Source organism: Gallinula chloropus (assembly GCF_964237585.1).
Source record: "Gallinula chloropus genome assembly, chromosome: 2".
NCBI classification, from domain to species: Eukaryota; Metazoa; Chordata; class Aves; order Gruiformes; family Rallidae; genus Gallinula; species Gallinula chloropus.
The window spans coordinates 10,873,547-10,891,634 of NC_140086.1; the positions used below are offsets into that span (position 1 = coordinate 10,873,547).

The 18,088-nt window shown below is 37.4% G+C and overlaps 1 protein-coding gene across 2 annotated transcripts in view; it reads left to right on the forward strand.

The window, feature by feature from the left end:
* Positions 1 to 18,088, forward strand: part of ASAP1 (ArfGAP with SH3 domain, ankyrin repeat and PH domain 1) — a gene marked incomplete at its 5' end in the record, with an annotated part of 135,605 nt that overhangs the window by 71,289 nt on the left and 46,228 nt on the right. For both annotated transcript variants that reach the window (XM_084280031.1, XM_084280032.1), the window contains 7 exons: positions 4,880 to 4,954; positions 5,320 to 5,369; positions 7,655 to 7,784; positions 8,504 to 8,589; positions 9,353 to 9,428; positions 10,919 to 11,005; positions 17,860 to 17,960. In XM_084280031.1, the coding sequence (XP_084136157.1) occupies positions 4,880 to 4,954; positions 5,320 to 5,369; positions 7,655 to 7,784; positions 8,504 to 8,589; positions 9,353 to 9,428; positions 10,919 to 11,005; positions 17,860 to 17,960 (605 nt within the window). The remainder of the gene's footprint in view (positions 1 to 4,879; positions 4,955 to 5,319; positions 5,370 to 7,654; positions 7,785 to 8,503; positions 8,590 to 9,352; positions 9,429 to 10,918; positions 11,006 to 17,859; positions 17,961 to 18,088) is intronic.

Consider the following 18,088-nt stretch of genomic DNA (forward strand, 5'->3'; position numbering starts at 1 on the left):
ATTTAACCTAGGCTCTTCCCTGAGTTACTCCATTCTGTGGTCTCAAAAGGATAATGAGCTTCTTTTACAAATATCTCAGCATTTTAAAAACACTGATCTAGCCTCCCAGTACGTGCTGCAGCTTGCTAATAAAATTAATTGAAAAAAAAAATGGCAGTAGGTATTAGGATGAATGGCAAGCTAATGGGCTTTTTGTTTTACACAGAGGAGATTGTTGCTGCCTTATTACATATATGAGCAATGAAAGAATGAATGTCCTTTAAAGACAGGAAGACGAATAAGGAATCAAACTACACAGTAGGCAACAAAAAAATACTTCAAAGATTTGGATCCATTTTTATTAAGTCATTTGAAATTTATTTATAATTCATTAAATATTTTCCTATGAATTGTGATAGGCCACATATTCCATGAGAAAGGTGTACAAAATAATGTATTGTCTTCTGTGTGAAGGAGTGAGAGAGGCATCACTCTGAGGGTGGTCTTAATTTAGTTGCTATCATCACTTACTATGAAGTAAAGCCAATAACTTGTATTACGTATACAACTCTCTGAAACCATCGTTTTGAAACTATTGCTCAGCACGAGGTCAAGAAGAAAAAGCTTTCCCGTTACTCATTTTAACAAAACCAACTAAGTTGCTAATTAAATTTTACTATATTGATGTTATCCCTAAATAAAAAATCTGAAACTTAAAAATATCATATTATATTTCTGAGTTTGTTGAGGTTTTTTAATGATTATAGTGAAAGAATTACACGCAGTGACCACTTCTGTAACATTTTGTAAAGGTAATGACATTGCAATTGGCTGTTGTCAAAACTGTTCAGACAGCTTTGCTTCATCAGATGTTGTTCTAATTCATGGGGCCACTGTTTTATCAATCTTCAACAATGCCATAAATGATTCCAAAATCTCACTGTATTGGACTGATAAGCTGCTATTTAGGGGTTGGCTTTTTTTCTTGCTGACATACTAGCTTGCTACTGTATTCAAGTACAAGTGTTAATGGCTTAAATTGGTTATCCTTAAGGGATACACTTGGAAAAATGAACAACAACAAAAAAAGCTACAGTACTGTACTGTGCTTCATGCCTGCCCTGATAACTACTTGATTTTGCCCTGGGTCAGGACAATCCCCGTTATCCATATAGATTAGGAGATGGTGTGCTGGAATGCAGCCCTGAGGAAAAGGACTTGGGAGCATCTGGACATGAGCCACCAGAGTGCATCTGCAGCCCAGAAGGCCAACTGCATCCTGGGCTGCATCAAAAGAAGTGTGGCCAGCAGATTCAGAAAGATGATTCTGCCCCTCTGCTCTGCTGAGACCTCACCTGGAATACTGTGTCCAGCTATGGAGTCCTCAAGACAAGAAAGACATGGACCTGTTAGAGCACGTCCAGAGAAGGGACACAAAAACAATCAAAGGGCTGGAGCACCTGTCCTCTGAAGACAGGAGAAGGTGTCAGTCTGGAGAAGAGAAGGTTCTGGGGGAACCTTAAAGTGGCCTTCCAATACCTGAAAGGTGCCTGTAAGAATGCTGGGAAAGAACTGTTCACTATGGCGTGTAGCGCTAGGATGAGGGGTAACCATTTTAAACTTGAAAAGGGGAGATTTAGGTTGGATATTAGGAAAAAAATTCTTCATTATGATGGTGGTAGATGACTGGAACAGGTTTCCCAGAGAGGTAGTGGAGGCCCTATCCCTGGAGATAGTCAGGGTCAGGCTTGACAGGGCTCTGAGCAACCTGATCTAGTGAAGATGTCCCTGCTCACTGCAGAGGGGTTGGACTATATGACCTCTAAGGGTCCCTTCCAACCCAATGCATTCCATGATTCTGTAATACCCACTCATACACCAAGATATGTGTTATATGGGTGTTTATGGACTAGGCTGGGAGTAAAATATTGTGAATATTTTCCCCAAAAATTCACATTGGAGATGGGAACTTCAGTTAGGATTGTTGAATGAAAACTGATTGAAGTGGTTGAGAAGGAAATCGGTTATGCCTTTCATTTAATCTGCGTGTTGGTAAAGTCGGTATTATCTTAATCACTTCTGGTTTAATATTCGTAATTCTTTTTCTTCTCCAACAAATAATCTTTGCCAGGGAGTTCTTGGTTGTGATGTATTGAGATAAAAAGCCAACAGAAGACAAATTGGGAAAAGGCATAATCCTCTGCAAATTCCCTGGCTCCTTTAATTTCTGTTATGAAATAATATTGAGGGGGAGGGGCATGCGCAAGTGTTTGGTTTTTTTAAACCCAAACAGAACCTTTAAATAGAATCTCTATCTCTTTAAATCGAATCAAAGCTTAGACTCTCTGCTATAAACTCCTTTAGCAAGGCTAGGTACAGAAAATGTCTTTTTGGGTTTTAGTCACTGAAAGCGATGAGGTTGCTTCTTTGCTTCATATAAAATTAATATTAGAGCACTAAGTATGTCATCATAATTAAGGATAAAATCCTGTCTCAGATCATGATCTTTTAAGCCATAAAGACCCTTTGCTCTGTGTTCATGTTATTGTTTGAGGCTGCAGCTCAGGGTGTTCAGTGGCTGTTATTCATCCCGCTTTCAATACATTCTGGAGAGGGGATTTTGCAACTTTAAAAAAGATAAAATATTGACACCTGAAACACTTGTCTAGATGCCTTGGACATGAAGATACAAGTGTGTGTCATATGTTTTCTGAATTTTAATCCATCTCATGCTGAGAATGATTCTCTATTATGATATCTGCAGGCTGTCTAAAAAACCTTGAGGGGTGGCTGACAAGCTATCAGGTGACAATCAGTAAGCTGTTTAATAATCAGCGTCCAAAAGATCCACCTTCCCCTCTGCCATGCTGAGCCCCCAGTCCTTTCCAGAGGATAATGCACATCAAGCTGAAAAACTGTGCTTTGTAGAATTGCTTTGTGTCTTCCTCAGAACCACGGGCATCTCAACTGTGCTCCGGCTCTGGCAGCCTGGTTTGACAGCAATCTCTAGGGGACCTTACCAAAATGCTTTTTACCCAGGATATTTGGAGGATGAAGCAAGTCTGTTTGTTGGGTTGGGTTGTTTGGGGTTTTTTTGTTAGACTAATAATGAATCTAACAAAGGAATATATGTATTTTATATGTAGTGCATTTACTTCTGTAACGCCATGGTACAAGAAGTTTCTTGTAAATTGTAAGAGGCCCTGGCTTTTTGAGAGCAGCAGGGAATGCACATGAGTCATTTCATTCATGAGAGTAAAATAAAGGGGTGAAACAAGGCATAAACCATGATATAAGGGTGATATTTCTTTGATATTTGTTTTTATGTGCATGTATTTAATATTGCACAACGTCACTTTTGAAAAAATGGAGTATTTAGTTTTTCGTGCGTCTTCTGAATATATAAGGAGTGAATGGAGCATTAGAACTGGAGAACCAGCTTGAGTGATCATTTTGATCTTCTCATCTGTATGGATTATGTCACAAATATATCTTAAATATTAGTTTCATGGACAAAAATATGCTCAGAAGACCTTATAGGAGAGGAGAGCTGGGCTATATGCATGGCAGATTAAAGCCATTAGCATAACACTTCCCTATTCCTTTTGTGTACAAGCAGAGGATGGGGTGTCTTGCAGCCGTTCCATTGCTTGCCCTGTCCTTTCTTAGCAAGAAGCTAAGGAATTCATGGAGCATTTTGAGGGAGAAACAGGGAGCGATAAAGTAGGAAAGGCAACAAACATTTCACTACACTGGAATAATACCAATATGCCTCTTTCCTGTGATTGTGACTCTTCAGAAACCATACACACCATATCATAGAATCATAGAATTATCATAGTTGGAAAACACCTTCAAGATCAAGTCCAACTGCCAGCACTACAACCACTGTAACCACTAAACCATCTCCTGAAGCGCCACATCTGCCTGTATTTTGAACAGCTCCAGGGATGATGCTTCTACTACCTCCCTGGGCAGCCTGTTCCAATGCTCTTTTAGCGAAGAAATTTTTCCTAGTATCCAATCTAAACCTCCCCTGATTCAACTTGAAACCATTCTCTCTTGTCCTGTCTTTAGTTATTAGGGAGAAGAGGCCAACATCTGCCTGGTTTCAACCTCCTTTCAGGTAGCTATAGAGAGCGAGAAGGTTGCCGCTCAGCCTCCTTTTCTGTAGGCTGAACATTCCCAGCTCCCTCAGCCTCACCTCATAACACCCCTAATCAGCCTAGTTGCCCTTCTCTACAACCTCTCCAGCACCTCAGATGGGATCTCAGCAATAGATTTTTCTACCCTCAGACTGAGAAAGAGAAACCCATCATTTCCACAGACACATAATCCAACAGTCATGGACTTAAAGGGGTGAAATTCAAACTCTCAAGGGTTTAAGTAGATGGCAGTTTTTCACACTGGACAAGGAAAGGAATGGTCATCCCAAATGGTTGGGTATTATCAGAGAGCTGATGACTCTCTTTGTTCCCTTTTGTTTGTGGTTCAATTAACATGTGCCTTTGTAGCACAGCAGGTCCTTGCTTCTTATGCAGGAGGCTATAAGAAACATTTGTTCCAAAACCTAATTTGCTTCTTAAATAATTAAGCAGTATTCAAATGTTTGCTTCAAGAGACTGCAGATTACCTTGTGGTGCTTTCAGGACTGTGTTTATATGCTTTTTTAATAATTCTGGGTTTATATCACCCTCCATAAGTAAAGATTCATTGTAATACTTATGTGTGATGCAAGTGAATGTTTATTAGCTCTTTCCAGACTTGAATTTATTATTAGTTTAGAGGTTTGGAGGTGATTGCAGCTTCATTAGTGAAGTTCAAAGACTTGTTGGCAGTAGTTTGATAAGATCATAGTAAATATTTTTGAATGATGACAATGTCATGTTTTTCTTTTTAGCTCCAGGGTTTAAGCCACAATGTTATTTTCACTTTGGATTCTCTCTTAAAAGGAGACTTGAAAGGTGTTAAAGGGGTAAGTGTTGAAAACTAGCTTCTTACTAAGGAAATGTTTTCAGGTTCAGCTATCTTGTGACTGTTTTCCGTTCACCCATGAGATTATTTCTTATGCTGGCATCCATCAATATTCTGCCAGTAGTCCAAAGAACAAATTAAAATGTGGTATGGCTGTGATGCTCCTTTAGAGCATCATTGTAAATTCCGGTCGTAAGGTGCACAGGAAAACAATATTTTACAACACTCAAAACCAGTATTTTTTCCCAACTGCTGTCTGAAAAGTTTTAAAAAGAAACAGTATTTGTGTTGCTATTTATGATTTTATATCTTGACTATAAAGGCAAAGTTTAAAAAGTCTTTTAAGTAAATTTTCTCTTTCCTAAGGACCTTAAAAAGCCTTTTGACAAAGCCTGGAAGGATTATGAAACCAAATTGTAAGTATTTCCTTTCTCTTTTTTTCCATTTATCTTTATTTTTTTTTTCTTCTCCCTGTCCCAACCTAAGTACTGTATTTTGGGATGTAAATATGAATTATGAGACAGTAAGGTGTCTATTATGTGGGTGTCTCTTCTGCACTGACAGAAATAAAATATCTTAATGGTCTCTGTGAGGTACTGAAATGACTGCCCAGTGATTCTTTAGTGTAAGGAAGATGCTTAATGCTTAGACACTGAACATTGTAAAATGATTTGTGGAGATTTCAGATGGTACTTACCCATTCTTTTAAGCAAATACATAAAATTTGCTGATAGTAAATATTATGAGATTTTATGATGTCTTTTGTAACAGAAATGTATGTTTTTGAGTGGCAAGAGCTGTACTATGGTGCAGTTGATGTGATCTCTGAAAAGTCAATGAGCTTTAAAATGTTTTCTTCCTAAAATACTGGTCTTCTGTGGGTGAACAATTATTTATAGAAACAGAAGGTTGGAAGCAAGTAGTATCATTGTTGTGGAAATATTAGGGGAATGAGTCAGAGTACTCTCAGGGAAGTGATGGGCAGTTACTTTATCAGAATTCAGGAGCTCTCAGGAGTTTTTAATTGAGGGTTTTTTGTTATTTTTTTATCCTTTCAGTTATTCCCCTTTTATTAGTTTTGTTTCATTTATGTCTAACCAGGAGGGGGAAAAAAGCCAATTAAAGAAAAAGGCTGCTAAGGACTGCTGAAATATTTATCAGCATAATATTCTTACCTACATATACTAATCTTTGCCTTCAAAATTCATGACAGTGTCAATACTTTGTGAACAAGTGAACTGGGCATGAGGTTATTACTAATATGAGGCAAGAGGGAGATTCTCCCCTCAAACTCAGAACATTGTATTCCATTGAGCATTCAGATTTACATGCAGAATTCTTTTTGTTTCTTTTTAGTTACTTAGTTCTTACAGGTATCATGTATTTTGCAAAATTACCGAATAGCAAGCTAGAGACACCAAATTGGTTTTTAAAAAAGACTATAGTGCTATAGGTAAATACAGGGATGTATTTCCCAGCCTTTTTATAAGAAATGCTATTAAACAGAACTTAGGACACAGGACGCCTCCCTGTGCGACCTGTCCTGGGGAACCTGCTTTGGCAGGGGGGTTGGACTCAATGATCTCTGGAGGCCCCTTCCAACCCCTACAATTCTGTGATTCTCTATCTCATACGGGATCAATATACGGAATCATGTATATGAGTCTGTTCTGAATTTGGAAACTTTTACAGAATGATATCTATGGTCTTGCTACTCTTCTTTTTTTTATTTTATTTTATTTTCTTCTGAGCAAATTTCCCTTGGGCTTATTAAGACCAAGGGGAGACGTCCTTTTCTCCCTTCTCAGAGAAACCCATTTCCCAGAATTTGTTTAAGACCAGACGTCACGTAAAGTGCTGAAACATTATGCCTGAGCTAGTTGGCAGAAAGCAGAGTTCAAAGCAAAACAAATTAATTCTTTTTAAGATTATTTTTCCCCCTAGCAAGAAGCACCCATCCAATAAGCACACAGTTACTTTGTCATCTGGCTTACAGAAGTGGGGCTTTTCACAAAAAGGCAGCTAGGGCAGAAAGATACCTTTTTTGAAAAAGAGAGCAGAAAATTGTTTAGAATTTCCTCCTCTGTGTTAGAAATTGAAGCTTGCTTACAAATCGAGTATCCAGTTAGTCTGCAGAGTACATACGTGAGGACAGCCATGCCGTAAAGCTCTAATTAAAGTCTCAGGATGGCTTTTAAGTGCCATATTTGCCTTTCACTCTTTTAGAATTACAGTATTGAATTTCTGTGACAATGTAATGACTGGAAGTTGTGTAGTGTAGGTGGAAACTGTGTGCTGCCTTACTGTTTTTCTTAATACCTGCTTTATGAGCATGAAACATATTTCATGAAGTTATTCTGCCATTTTCTTGCCAACTTAGTAGTTTCTGATGTGTCTGCTTTACACTGCAGTCTATAGAGATGAAGCCTATAGAGCACATTGTATAGAAAGAATGAGATTTTTATTCTCCCTCCAAGCAGTGCATGGACTAGAGAAGAGTTCAAGGATGAAAGGGAGGAAGGGCAGCTTCATGGCTTCATTACTTCTGGACACTTAAAAAAATACCTATAGGTTTTGGTATCATAGAGGAATTCATCTGCAGAATGACTTCATAGTTTTTCATTTCCATTTTTCCTAAATCGTACTAGATCACATGATAGTAAAAGAAATTTTCTAAAATGCTTTCTAATTTATATTTCAGTACAAAAATTGAAAAGGAAAAAAGAGAACATGCGAAACAGCATGGGATGATAAGAACTGAAATAACTGGAGCAGAGATAGCAGAGGAGATGGAGAAGGAAAGGCGGCTATTTCAGCTGCAGATGTGTGAAGTAAGAAACAAGTTTCAGCTTTTAATGATGACACAATTACATAAATGTACATTGTGGGCCTTACTTAACAGTGGTTAACTCTACTTTATCATTTTATGGGGTTGGAGGGAGGAAACGATTTCAGTGTCATCTAGTACGGCAATATAAAGACTTGTGCAAAGGTTGGCTTCCTTTTGTTTTATTCCTTTTTTTTAAGTAGATAGATATGCAAAGGTTCTCAGGCTGATTTGGAAAGATATTTTTTTTCAGGCTCATGGTTGAGCCATTCAGAAAGTATTTTTGATATTTTTCTTTCAGCGTGCTTTCTGAGGCCAAAAATTTCTAATAAAACAATAAATAATAGTGATACGTTTGTTCACAAAACAGCTTTTTATATTGATATTTCTCTTTAATAAATTTTAGATGTGCTTACCTTAAATTGCATAGTAGTTCTATTTTTAGACTATTCCAGTAACTGTAGTAGCATTGAAGTAGGGACATCTTCAGACAATTACAGCATGAAAAGTTTTCCTGAATTAGTTTTCTGTTTTGGGGTGTTTGAATTTTTTAGAAATGGACCAATAAACTCTTAACCTGTTTTATAGTTTACTTACCTGTGGTGGACTGGTGGTTTATGAGTCAGAGATAATGAATTCATTGAACAAGTGATGTTTTATTGATTGAAAACTGTTGAAGGTTGCAAGACATCATTATCAACATGTTTTTCACTGTCTATACAGTATCTCATTAAGGTTAATGAAATCAAGACAAAAAAGGGTGTGGACCTTCTGCAGAACCTTATTAAGTATTACCATGCACAGTGCAAGTAAGTGCAACACCTTTGTAGTTACAATTTTCTTTTTTTATACAAGCGTTTGATTCCCTTTGTTTGGAATTTATTTTGGTTGCATCAGGATTTCTTTATCATGATTGTCACCTGAAACTTCATCCTATTAGGCCGTGAGCTTTCAGTGGAATATGAAAGTAACTGAGTGTGGCAGTGAAGTGAAAGAAGCCAAGGGAACCCTGCATGTTGCATACGAAGTGAAGTTTGGTTCCCGAGGTGTAGATCTAGAATGTAATTTTAGGAATAGCTTGTTTATGCGATTTAATAGGCACAAATTTTTAATGTCAGCTTTAAAACCGCTGTGAAGACCAGTAATTTCTCTGAAATTCCTTGAGGTGAAACTGGTAAGATGTGACCTTTTCACCAGTAGAATGAAAGAGGTAGACATACAGGCACTTAAGTTAAATACAGGGAAAAGATTTATAGACATAACTACAGGGAAACATGTCAGAAAACAGTGATAAAAAAAATAAGCTAAGCTATATTCTCTCTAATTTTATATCTTTTAAAGTCACAACAGTGTATCTCCAGTGCTGAAGATACCATACTTTAAAACTACTAGGAAGGGGTGGGGAGAGGGTGGTATTTAGGTTCTTGTGTGGGGTTTTTTCTTGTTTGTTTCTGAAGATGGGAGGAGCTGGATGTGTTTTACTGGTTTTGCTATTTTTTCCCCACAAGACAGTCTACTTTGTGTCATGAATTACGTGTATTCCTGATAAATCACAAGGACTTTTCATTTTAGTTTCTTCCAAGATGGCTTGAAAACAGCTGATAAACTTAAACAATATATTGAAAAGTTGGCTGCTGATTTATATAACGTAAGTTTACTTTTAAGTGGTTTAATGTCTGAAAATGGAAATACTTTTTTGATAGGAATGCTTTTTGTATATGACTGTAACCATACATATTTAATTTCTGTCTCCTAAATGAAAAGTATGTTCTTTGAAACTTTAATATAGATAGACTGAGGAGAAAACATCTTGACTGTCTTGATTGTGTTGGCCATGAGCCAGCAGTGTGCCTCGGTGGCCAAGGCCAGTGGGATCCTGGAGTGCATTAAAAGTACAGTGGCCAGCAGGACAAAGGAGGTGATCCTCCCCCTCTACCCTGCCCCGGTCAGGCCCCATATGGAATATTGTGTCCATTCCTGGGCTGCCTGCTATAAAAAAGACAAGGATGTCCTGGAAAGAGTCCAGTGGAGGGCTACGAGATGATTAAGGGCCTGGAGCATCTCCCCTATGAGATGGAATGACCTGGGGCTGTTCAGCCTTGAACAAAAGAAGACTGAGAGGGGATCTTATTAATGTTCAAAAGTATCTGAAGTGCGGGACAGAGGGGAAATGGCCAGCCTCTTTCAGTGGTCTGTGGAGACAGGACAAGGGGCAATGGCTGCAAGTTTGAGCATAGGAAATGCTGCACCAATACGTGGGACAACTTTTTCACAGTGAGGGTGACAAAGCCCTGGGACAGGCTGCCTGGGGGGTTGTGGAGTCTCCTTCTCTGGAGATACTCAAGACCCATTTGGACGCCTACCTGTGTGACCTGTCCTAGGGAACCTGGTTTGGCAGGGGGGTTGGACTAGATCTCTGGAGGTTCCTTCCAACCTCTACGATTCTGTGGTTCTGTGATTCTGTGATCTTTCCATCTTAAACTCTGTATTCTGTTTGTTACTATTTCTAGAAAAAGTAGCCTTCATTCTACTACTAATTCAGTGTTGCATTAGAAGAAAAACCTAGTTTAAACCTAGAATCTTAGAATCGTATTGCATTAACAGCACCAATTTTAGCTACCACTTTCGTGTCTCAAAACCAAACTGTTTGGTGATTGCTGTTTTTCTGTGGTACATCAGTTTTTGTGATGTTCATTGAAGTCAAGTATTAATGTAAAATGAAAGCTCACTCATGCCCCAAGTGCTTTTGTATTCTATAATAAGAATTACAATAATCCCATTTGCTATTCTAGTTTGTGGCTAAAATAAATTGTATTTTCATTCCTGAAGTCATCTGTCAAGGTTATTGAAGTTATTTGATTAATATTTCAGAGTCTAATTTAGTTGCATTAGATATAGTGAACCATTAAAGAGTAACAGAACAGAGCACACAGAGCTGCACATTTGTTTTACCTTGCTTTTCAAGTAGTACATGCATAGAAGCTGAATATGTAAGTATAGACTGGTCTGTGAAAATAAATAATACAGAAACACAAAATAGCTGAGCTGGTTTTTCAGGACATTTAAAATGGTATATCTGCATGCATAAAAAAATTAAATTTGCATCAAAAGGTGTGTAATGAGCATCTCTTTCTGTAGATAAAGCAGACACAAGATGAAGAAAAGAAACAACTTACTGCTCTTCGTGATTTGATAAAATCTTCTCTGCAGCTTGATCAAAAGGAGGTAAATAATTTGGACATGTAATTTTCAGAGATAGTGACAATTTGTGAATTCTCTATTCAGAAATCTGTTTTAATTGATTTTTCAATTTGTGTAGTTACTGCTTCAGAAGAGTTGGACTTTGAATATTATGACAAAACTAATATTTAGAATGTTCATCTACATATCAACAAACCATAGTTTTATCTTCATTTTCTGTTTTCGTTTTATGTATGAATATAAATATTCCCTTTTTTTTGTGTAATTTTATATCTTTCATGTTAATAGATCAGATCAATGCTTCACCTGGGCCATTTTCTTGTCCTTGACAAGATACGATAACTCTCATCCTTTATCATTATAATTATCATATCTTGTCCTTGATAAAGGATGAGAGTTCAGGAAAAAATGTAAATGCATGGGATGTACACTTATCTCCTGCCATCCTACAGAGATTGTGGTCAGGGTTTTCCTGACCTAGGTGATCCTGAGGAGGCCAGAACAAGAACTGGAGTCTTTCCTTTACGTATGGTTTCCGTGTTATTACTCATCTGCTGACTGGGATGGTTTTTGTGATGTTGTTCTGCTTCCCAAACCCCTTTTGCTAATGCTGCATTGTAAGGAAAACAAAAAGCACCTTAAGCAGGCAGCAGTGGCTGAGACAGAGTGGTTAAAAAGAACAATACCTCATCAGTTGCACAGAGGTCACAAGTGAAGGAGGGATGTGCAATGGCTGTTGCAGATGTTCTGGAATGCTCTTTGAACAAGGAGTTAAGATAGAATAGATATCACAGCTTTTTACCTGAGATGATACTGTGACTTTTTCCAAGTCATAGTGCCAGCGAGTCAGAAATGCTGAATGTCCCACGGCGAAGCTGCAGAGGGCATGAGGGTGGAGGGGAGAGGGTGGCTTTCTTCTGGGAAAAGATCACTTATCCTATCTGTCTGATTTTCTCTTGGGTAAATAAGACATTAGTATTTGCTACTTGTCTACTCTTTTAATATTTATTCTTTAATATGAAATATTATATTCAAACATCAGACAGGTTCTGTGATTCTGTGACAGATGCCATCCTGCTGCATATATATGAGCATCCACATATATGATGGGGCAGTACTGCTATTACCAAATATACACAAGAATATAATTTACAACCAGATGTACTGAGTCAGCTAAGTTTCCAACAGGGATCAGTCATGAATATTTAGAGTAAAATGTAAAATGCAGGACAATAAACACTGGTACTTACCTGGAATATTCTACCATTAGTAGTCTGACTGTCATTGCAGTCTCTCCACCACCCTATGGATTTCTTGTTTGAATTTGTGCAGTTGCTCTTTGAAGAAGTATAAACCATGAGTTTCTGTTAGAGCTGAGTCTTTCTCACAATCTCTACACATGTGGAAAAATCTTTCCTTTTATTTCTTTTCAGTTTTTAGATCTACATATCCTGCTGAAGATGGGAGTGCTTGTGAATTTATGATAGATAATGTGGGGCTTTTTTGGGTGCCTTTTTGTTTGTGGGTTCTTTGGGTTTGTTTCAGTTTTGTTTTTTTATATAAGTCGTACCATTGACTTTCTTTTTGTCCAGTGCTTAGTTCAGGGAAGGACGTGTGTAAAGTTTAATCAGCTGTAAAGTTTATAACCATATTGTCTTGTTTCTGAGTGTTAATAGTCAACCCACAGAATCTTATTTTCCCCTCAGCATCAATTTGCATTTGCTTATTCTGATTTTCACCTGTCACTTATTGTCAAGTTACTCACTGTCATGAGGTATCATTGAGAAATTCTTGTCAGCCTTTCTTAAGCATGCTGAATAATTTCATACCATCTAGCAAACTTTGACATTTACTGTTTACCCTGTTCCAGATTTTATCTTGTTAGCTCATCTCATGACTTTGCATCTTGCCCTGTAGCAATGTAATTCTTTACCTTCCAGAGGCAACACTAAGTGCCCATTGAAACTCTAGGTAGGCTGTGTCAGTCAGATTTCTCATGGGTATCCACACTGATTCCTTCAGAGAACTTGAGGAGATTTTTGAGACAAGATTTTGAGATTTTAATTTTTTTTTGTACAAAGCTGCAGTGGTTTTATATTATGTATAATAATAAGTGTACTATTAAAAGTAGTTCTCATTCATCTTACATGACCTGGAGCTTTTTTTTGGGGGGGAATTCTTTGGGAACTTCATCAAAAATAGGACTTCAGTAACTGGGGCAAGTATTTTTACGGGCTTTTGTGTAACTTTGTAGGCAGCACAGTGTAATTATGGCTACTTCATGCAGATAAATGGCTTGAAGTTGGTAAATTATTTCAGGTGGGATCACAGTAAATTAACAATGATTGATGAATAACTCCATATAGTGTGGTGGTGGCTGTTTTTCTTTTGAATACTTACCTATGTGTGCTTTTGTAATACAGATAAATATTATGTAGCAGATAAGCCTTGGCAAGAAAGGTGTTCCTCTCCTTGCATCTTTAATCCCATCATTTAGAGGGACAATACAACTTTGCAACATGTTGTACACAGTGTTTAGAATTTCTTTGATGTCACAGATGCTGACAGGAGTACTACAGAGCAACTTCGAATAGAACCCAGTTTATAATAACACCTGCCAGCAATAACACCTGCCAGCTCTTTCTAGTACTCGCTTATCCCTTATCTCATGCTCTGGTAATTTTTTCCCATCCATTTCCAATGTGCACATGGACCTACTGTATCTGTTTTGTAACACAGAGCTTCCCAGACTTGTCTACATCTGCAATCTCCCTCATACCTTATTTGCTCTGAAGGTAACTCATGCTTGTGCACCATCCTTGCCCCAAAACTTGGCCAGAGAACATTAGATCTCAAGAGCTGACTGGAAATAACTACATTCTGAAGTGTTTTATGGATTAATTCCCAGCACACAGAGGAACAAGACTCACTCTCGGGTCCCTTTTCTTCCACAAGCTCATTATCTGGGAAGCAAAGAAAAATACCTGTTTCTGTCCTGGCTCCTGCATGTGTTATTAAGTAGAAGCTACTTGGTAATCAGCCAGGTCTGGAAAATACAGTAGGACAAAGTGGTTGTACTTCTTCGGTGCTGTGTCTTGGTTATAGATACCTGCATGAAGTACAAGTCATGTTTCAAAAGTTACTCACAGAGTATTGCAACACAGAATGACGAAATGAAATATGGTGTTTGTCTTTGTTACCTGTTTTCTGGATGTGTAGTAAATTTTTTTCTGCTTTAGTGGAAAGCAACCTCATTTAAAACATAAACACTACATGAAATTCTGAAATTTTGATACAAGTTTTAATTGAGTGGCTTCACAGGCATTAGCAAGATAAAGTATGCAACTTTTCTGACTTTACAGTATAAACAAGTCCTAAGACTTAAAAAACCCTGTGTGTATATATATGATACCTATATTAAAATTTATATGATAAATATAAAATGTTTGTCTTGAAAATAATTTAATTTGTGTCTTAAAAGAAAAAAAGCAAAACTGTGATTCTGAGATATTCAGGCAAATCTGGGGAGAGTTCTGTATTGAAAGAATCCACAATTTTGGATAAAATAACTATTTGATCACATGGATGTTCAAGTGGCTTTTTCAAAATCAACGTGAGGACTTACACTCATGTGATTCTGCTGACTTACATGAATCAGAGCATAATGATGCTGGCAGATATTGAGGAGCTTGATAAAACAACGCCTCTGTTATTTAGGTATTCAGTGTTTTAATATTGAAATAGCACACCAGCATACTTTACTTATTAGTTAAGCAACAATGAAACTTCAAAGCCATGGCCTGAGCTTTGCCAGTCAGCTGTCCATCACTGTGTGTACATACTTCAAGTATGTAAAGCCAAGCTTTATTACTGTGACAGATGGCCTGGTTGGTTGTGATTAATAATGCATTTGCTCCCTTGTATTATTATAGTGGTGCATTATAATCTCACTGTTGGAAAATGTATGGATTAATGGAAATACTGAACATGAAATGAATGGGATTTTCTCTGGCCCATTTTTAAAAATTGAGAAGAACTTTTACCAAAAGTTCCTTTGGCAGGGAAACAGTTTGCAGTAATAAAAATTGAATCCCTGGCTTTGCATAGTTTTAACTTTCTTTGACCATTTGTTTAAGAGAAGGAAGTTGAATCTAGTGGTTCCTGTCCAAATAATAAATTCTGCCACCATTAACCTCTTTGGAGTTGCCATTAGCTAAGTGAGACTTCCTACCCATTTCAGACTGACTTGCTGTCGCACATGACAAGAGATTCCTGCATGGCTGTTACATCTATTTAAACATTTTGGATCTTTTTGATTTTAAAACAGTGTGTATGGAAAAATTACCCTTCAGCACCCATACTTTAATTCAGTAGAACCCCCCCTAATTTACTAAATGAGTTAGAATTGTTCCCTGCACTTTCATGGTCTCGTATCGCAGCTCCTGCTTTGCTGTTGCATGCACTCAGGGTGTTTATTGAGCATTATGGACATCTGTAATACTCTTCCACGTATTTCTGGCACATCTGTTCTTTGATCAGCGGAATAACTATTGCTGTAATCTTTGTTCTTAGAGGAGCACATCCCAATAATCTTTGAATCTGGGGTTGCGCAGGGAGTGCCAGTGCTGTAGGTTCCCTATGGGAAGCACAATTCACTGTGGCTCTGTTTGTTAGTGTAATGGCTCCTGTTGCCACTCTATACTGTCTCAGTATCGACTTAACCACAGTTTGTCTTCTGTTTTCCAGAACTATCTGATCTTGTGAAATGACTGTGGTTTAAAGCTTTGGGGAAAAATATTTTAAGGGATGCTTGCATGATTTTAACTGTGTGAAGTATTTATTTTATATGCTGAAAAATGCTTATATGTTAAGAAGCTTGAAATTTTAAAGGAAACCTGGCCTTTAATACAGATTCTTGTTCCCTGTTTTTGTATATTAACGGTTGGTACAAATATAGCTTGCTTTACATTGAATATAGCTGGTTTCTAGAATCACATTTTGTGTCAGTTTTATTAACTGTTTCTTTACATTTTGGCTTCTTTCCCCAAATCTCTGTCAGACAGTGTCTTCAGAACAGGAGATAGATCCCATTTTGTTCTTTCCTATGCCAATACAAAATGGACCCTAATTCCAGCGGGTGTTCAGCATGTACTTACAACAAAGCAGGTGCTTGCTGCGATGGTGTAAAGACTTGCTGCTGGCAGCATGCTGTGCATAGCAGCCTTTGTGCCGCTCCCAACCACAACTGCGAGTTCTACCAAAGCTCTTCTCTCTCAAATCCTATGATAAATTTGATATAAAATGAAAACAGTTGTAAGGACCCCGAATAAAATATCAGGGAGTAATTTTTTGGGGCCTACATGAAAGCTAGGGAGGGACTTGTTAGAAGGGTTTCTAGCGATAGGATGAGAGGGAATGGTTTCAAATTGGAAGGGGGTAGATTTAGATTTTATATTAGGAAGAAATTCTTCACTATGAGGGTCATGAGGCCCTGGCACAGGTTGTGCAGGGAGGTGGTGGCTGTCGCCTCCCTGGTAGTGTTCAAGGCCAGGTCTAGTAGAGATGTGTCTCTGCCAATGGAAGGGGGGTTGGGACAAGAGGATCCTTAAGGTCTCTCACAGCCTAAGCCATTCTGTGATTCAACATGTATTGCATGTGGTAATTGTAAGAAACTCTCCTCTGGAATAGAAAAGGTTATTGCCAAGGGAGTAACTGAACTTCTCATCTTTTTGTAATATATGTTTTTTTGGGGTGGGATTTTGTCAGATGGTTTGCAGATAATTGTCTCACAGCTACATTTAAAACCATATCAATGTATCCTTAATTATATTGTTTTATAGAGATTTGCAAAATTTCAAAGGTAACTTTGGGCCTGATCTTTTTCAGTAGAAATTAGAAATAACTCGTTTGGTGGAAAATAAAATACAGCGCTCATTTTAGACAATTTAAATGTAATAAGGACTGGAAGACCTGATTAATTTTGCCTTAGTAATATTTGATCCTGTAGTCATCTTAGTTGTTTTCATGAAGGCAATGTCATGTATGCAAGGCTGCACAGAATTTTATTACAAGGTTTTCTTACTTGCTGATAAAAAACACCAGTGAGCCTAACAAAGTAATTTGTGCCTTTTTTCTGGTAGTGGTGTTGGAAAGGGAAAAATTGTTTTACTAGATGTGGGGGCTATGAAATTTATGTTCAAGGAACATGTTTTTTTAATAAAATAATAATACTTGTTTTAAATTATTTGCTTTCTCTTTCCTCTATTGCTTTTGCCTTTCGTGATCGAAGTCTAGGAGAGTAAGTCAATGTTTTAATGAACTTTTGGGGATTTTTTTTTTTTCTGATGTGCTTATAACAAGTTAATGCATTTCACTAGATCAGGCCAAAAGTTATTTCAGTTGAATTCATTCACTAAAACTTGTGACTTGTATAAATATTTTAAATTGGATTTTTAAGAAGTGATTGCTAGTATTTGGTTTTGTTTCTATATATGTTTCTGTCTATATGCATGCTATATTCTGTTGCTTACTTTTTGAAATTTTTATCTTAGCTTTTAATTCTTTTATTATAAGATAATGCATTATTAAATTTCTGTATTGTAAGAAGTCACTATTTTGAGATGTGTATTTGCATCCATACTCTACCTCAGATGCCTAATGAAGTAACTGAGCCTTGAACACATAGTTAGTTCAAGATCACATGATGTAAAAGCGAGATCTCCTATGGATGTAAAACATGCATTAGGAGTTCTCTTTCTTGAATCCTTATTAATTTCTGAAGTTGTGGCAGAGAAGAAATAAAGTAAAATAAGCTTAAAGGTTATTAAAACCTAACTGTGCATGTCAGGAAACATTAATGATATTTTCCTCTGTTTTAGGATTCACAGAGCAGGCAAGGAGGATATAGTATGCATCAGCTTCAGGGGAATAAGGAATATGGCAGTGAGAAGAAAGGTTATCTTTTAAAGAAGAGTGATGGGTATGTACTGGGAGCTCATATATAGTGAGAACAATTACTGTGCTCACATGCTGATTTTCATTGTTTTGTACTGTGGGTGCTTAAGGCACATTCTACTAATGCATGTGCCACACGTACTCAAGAATTTT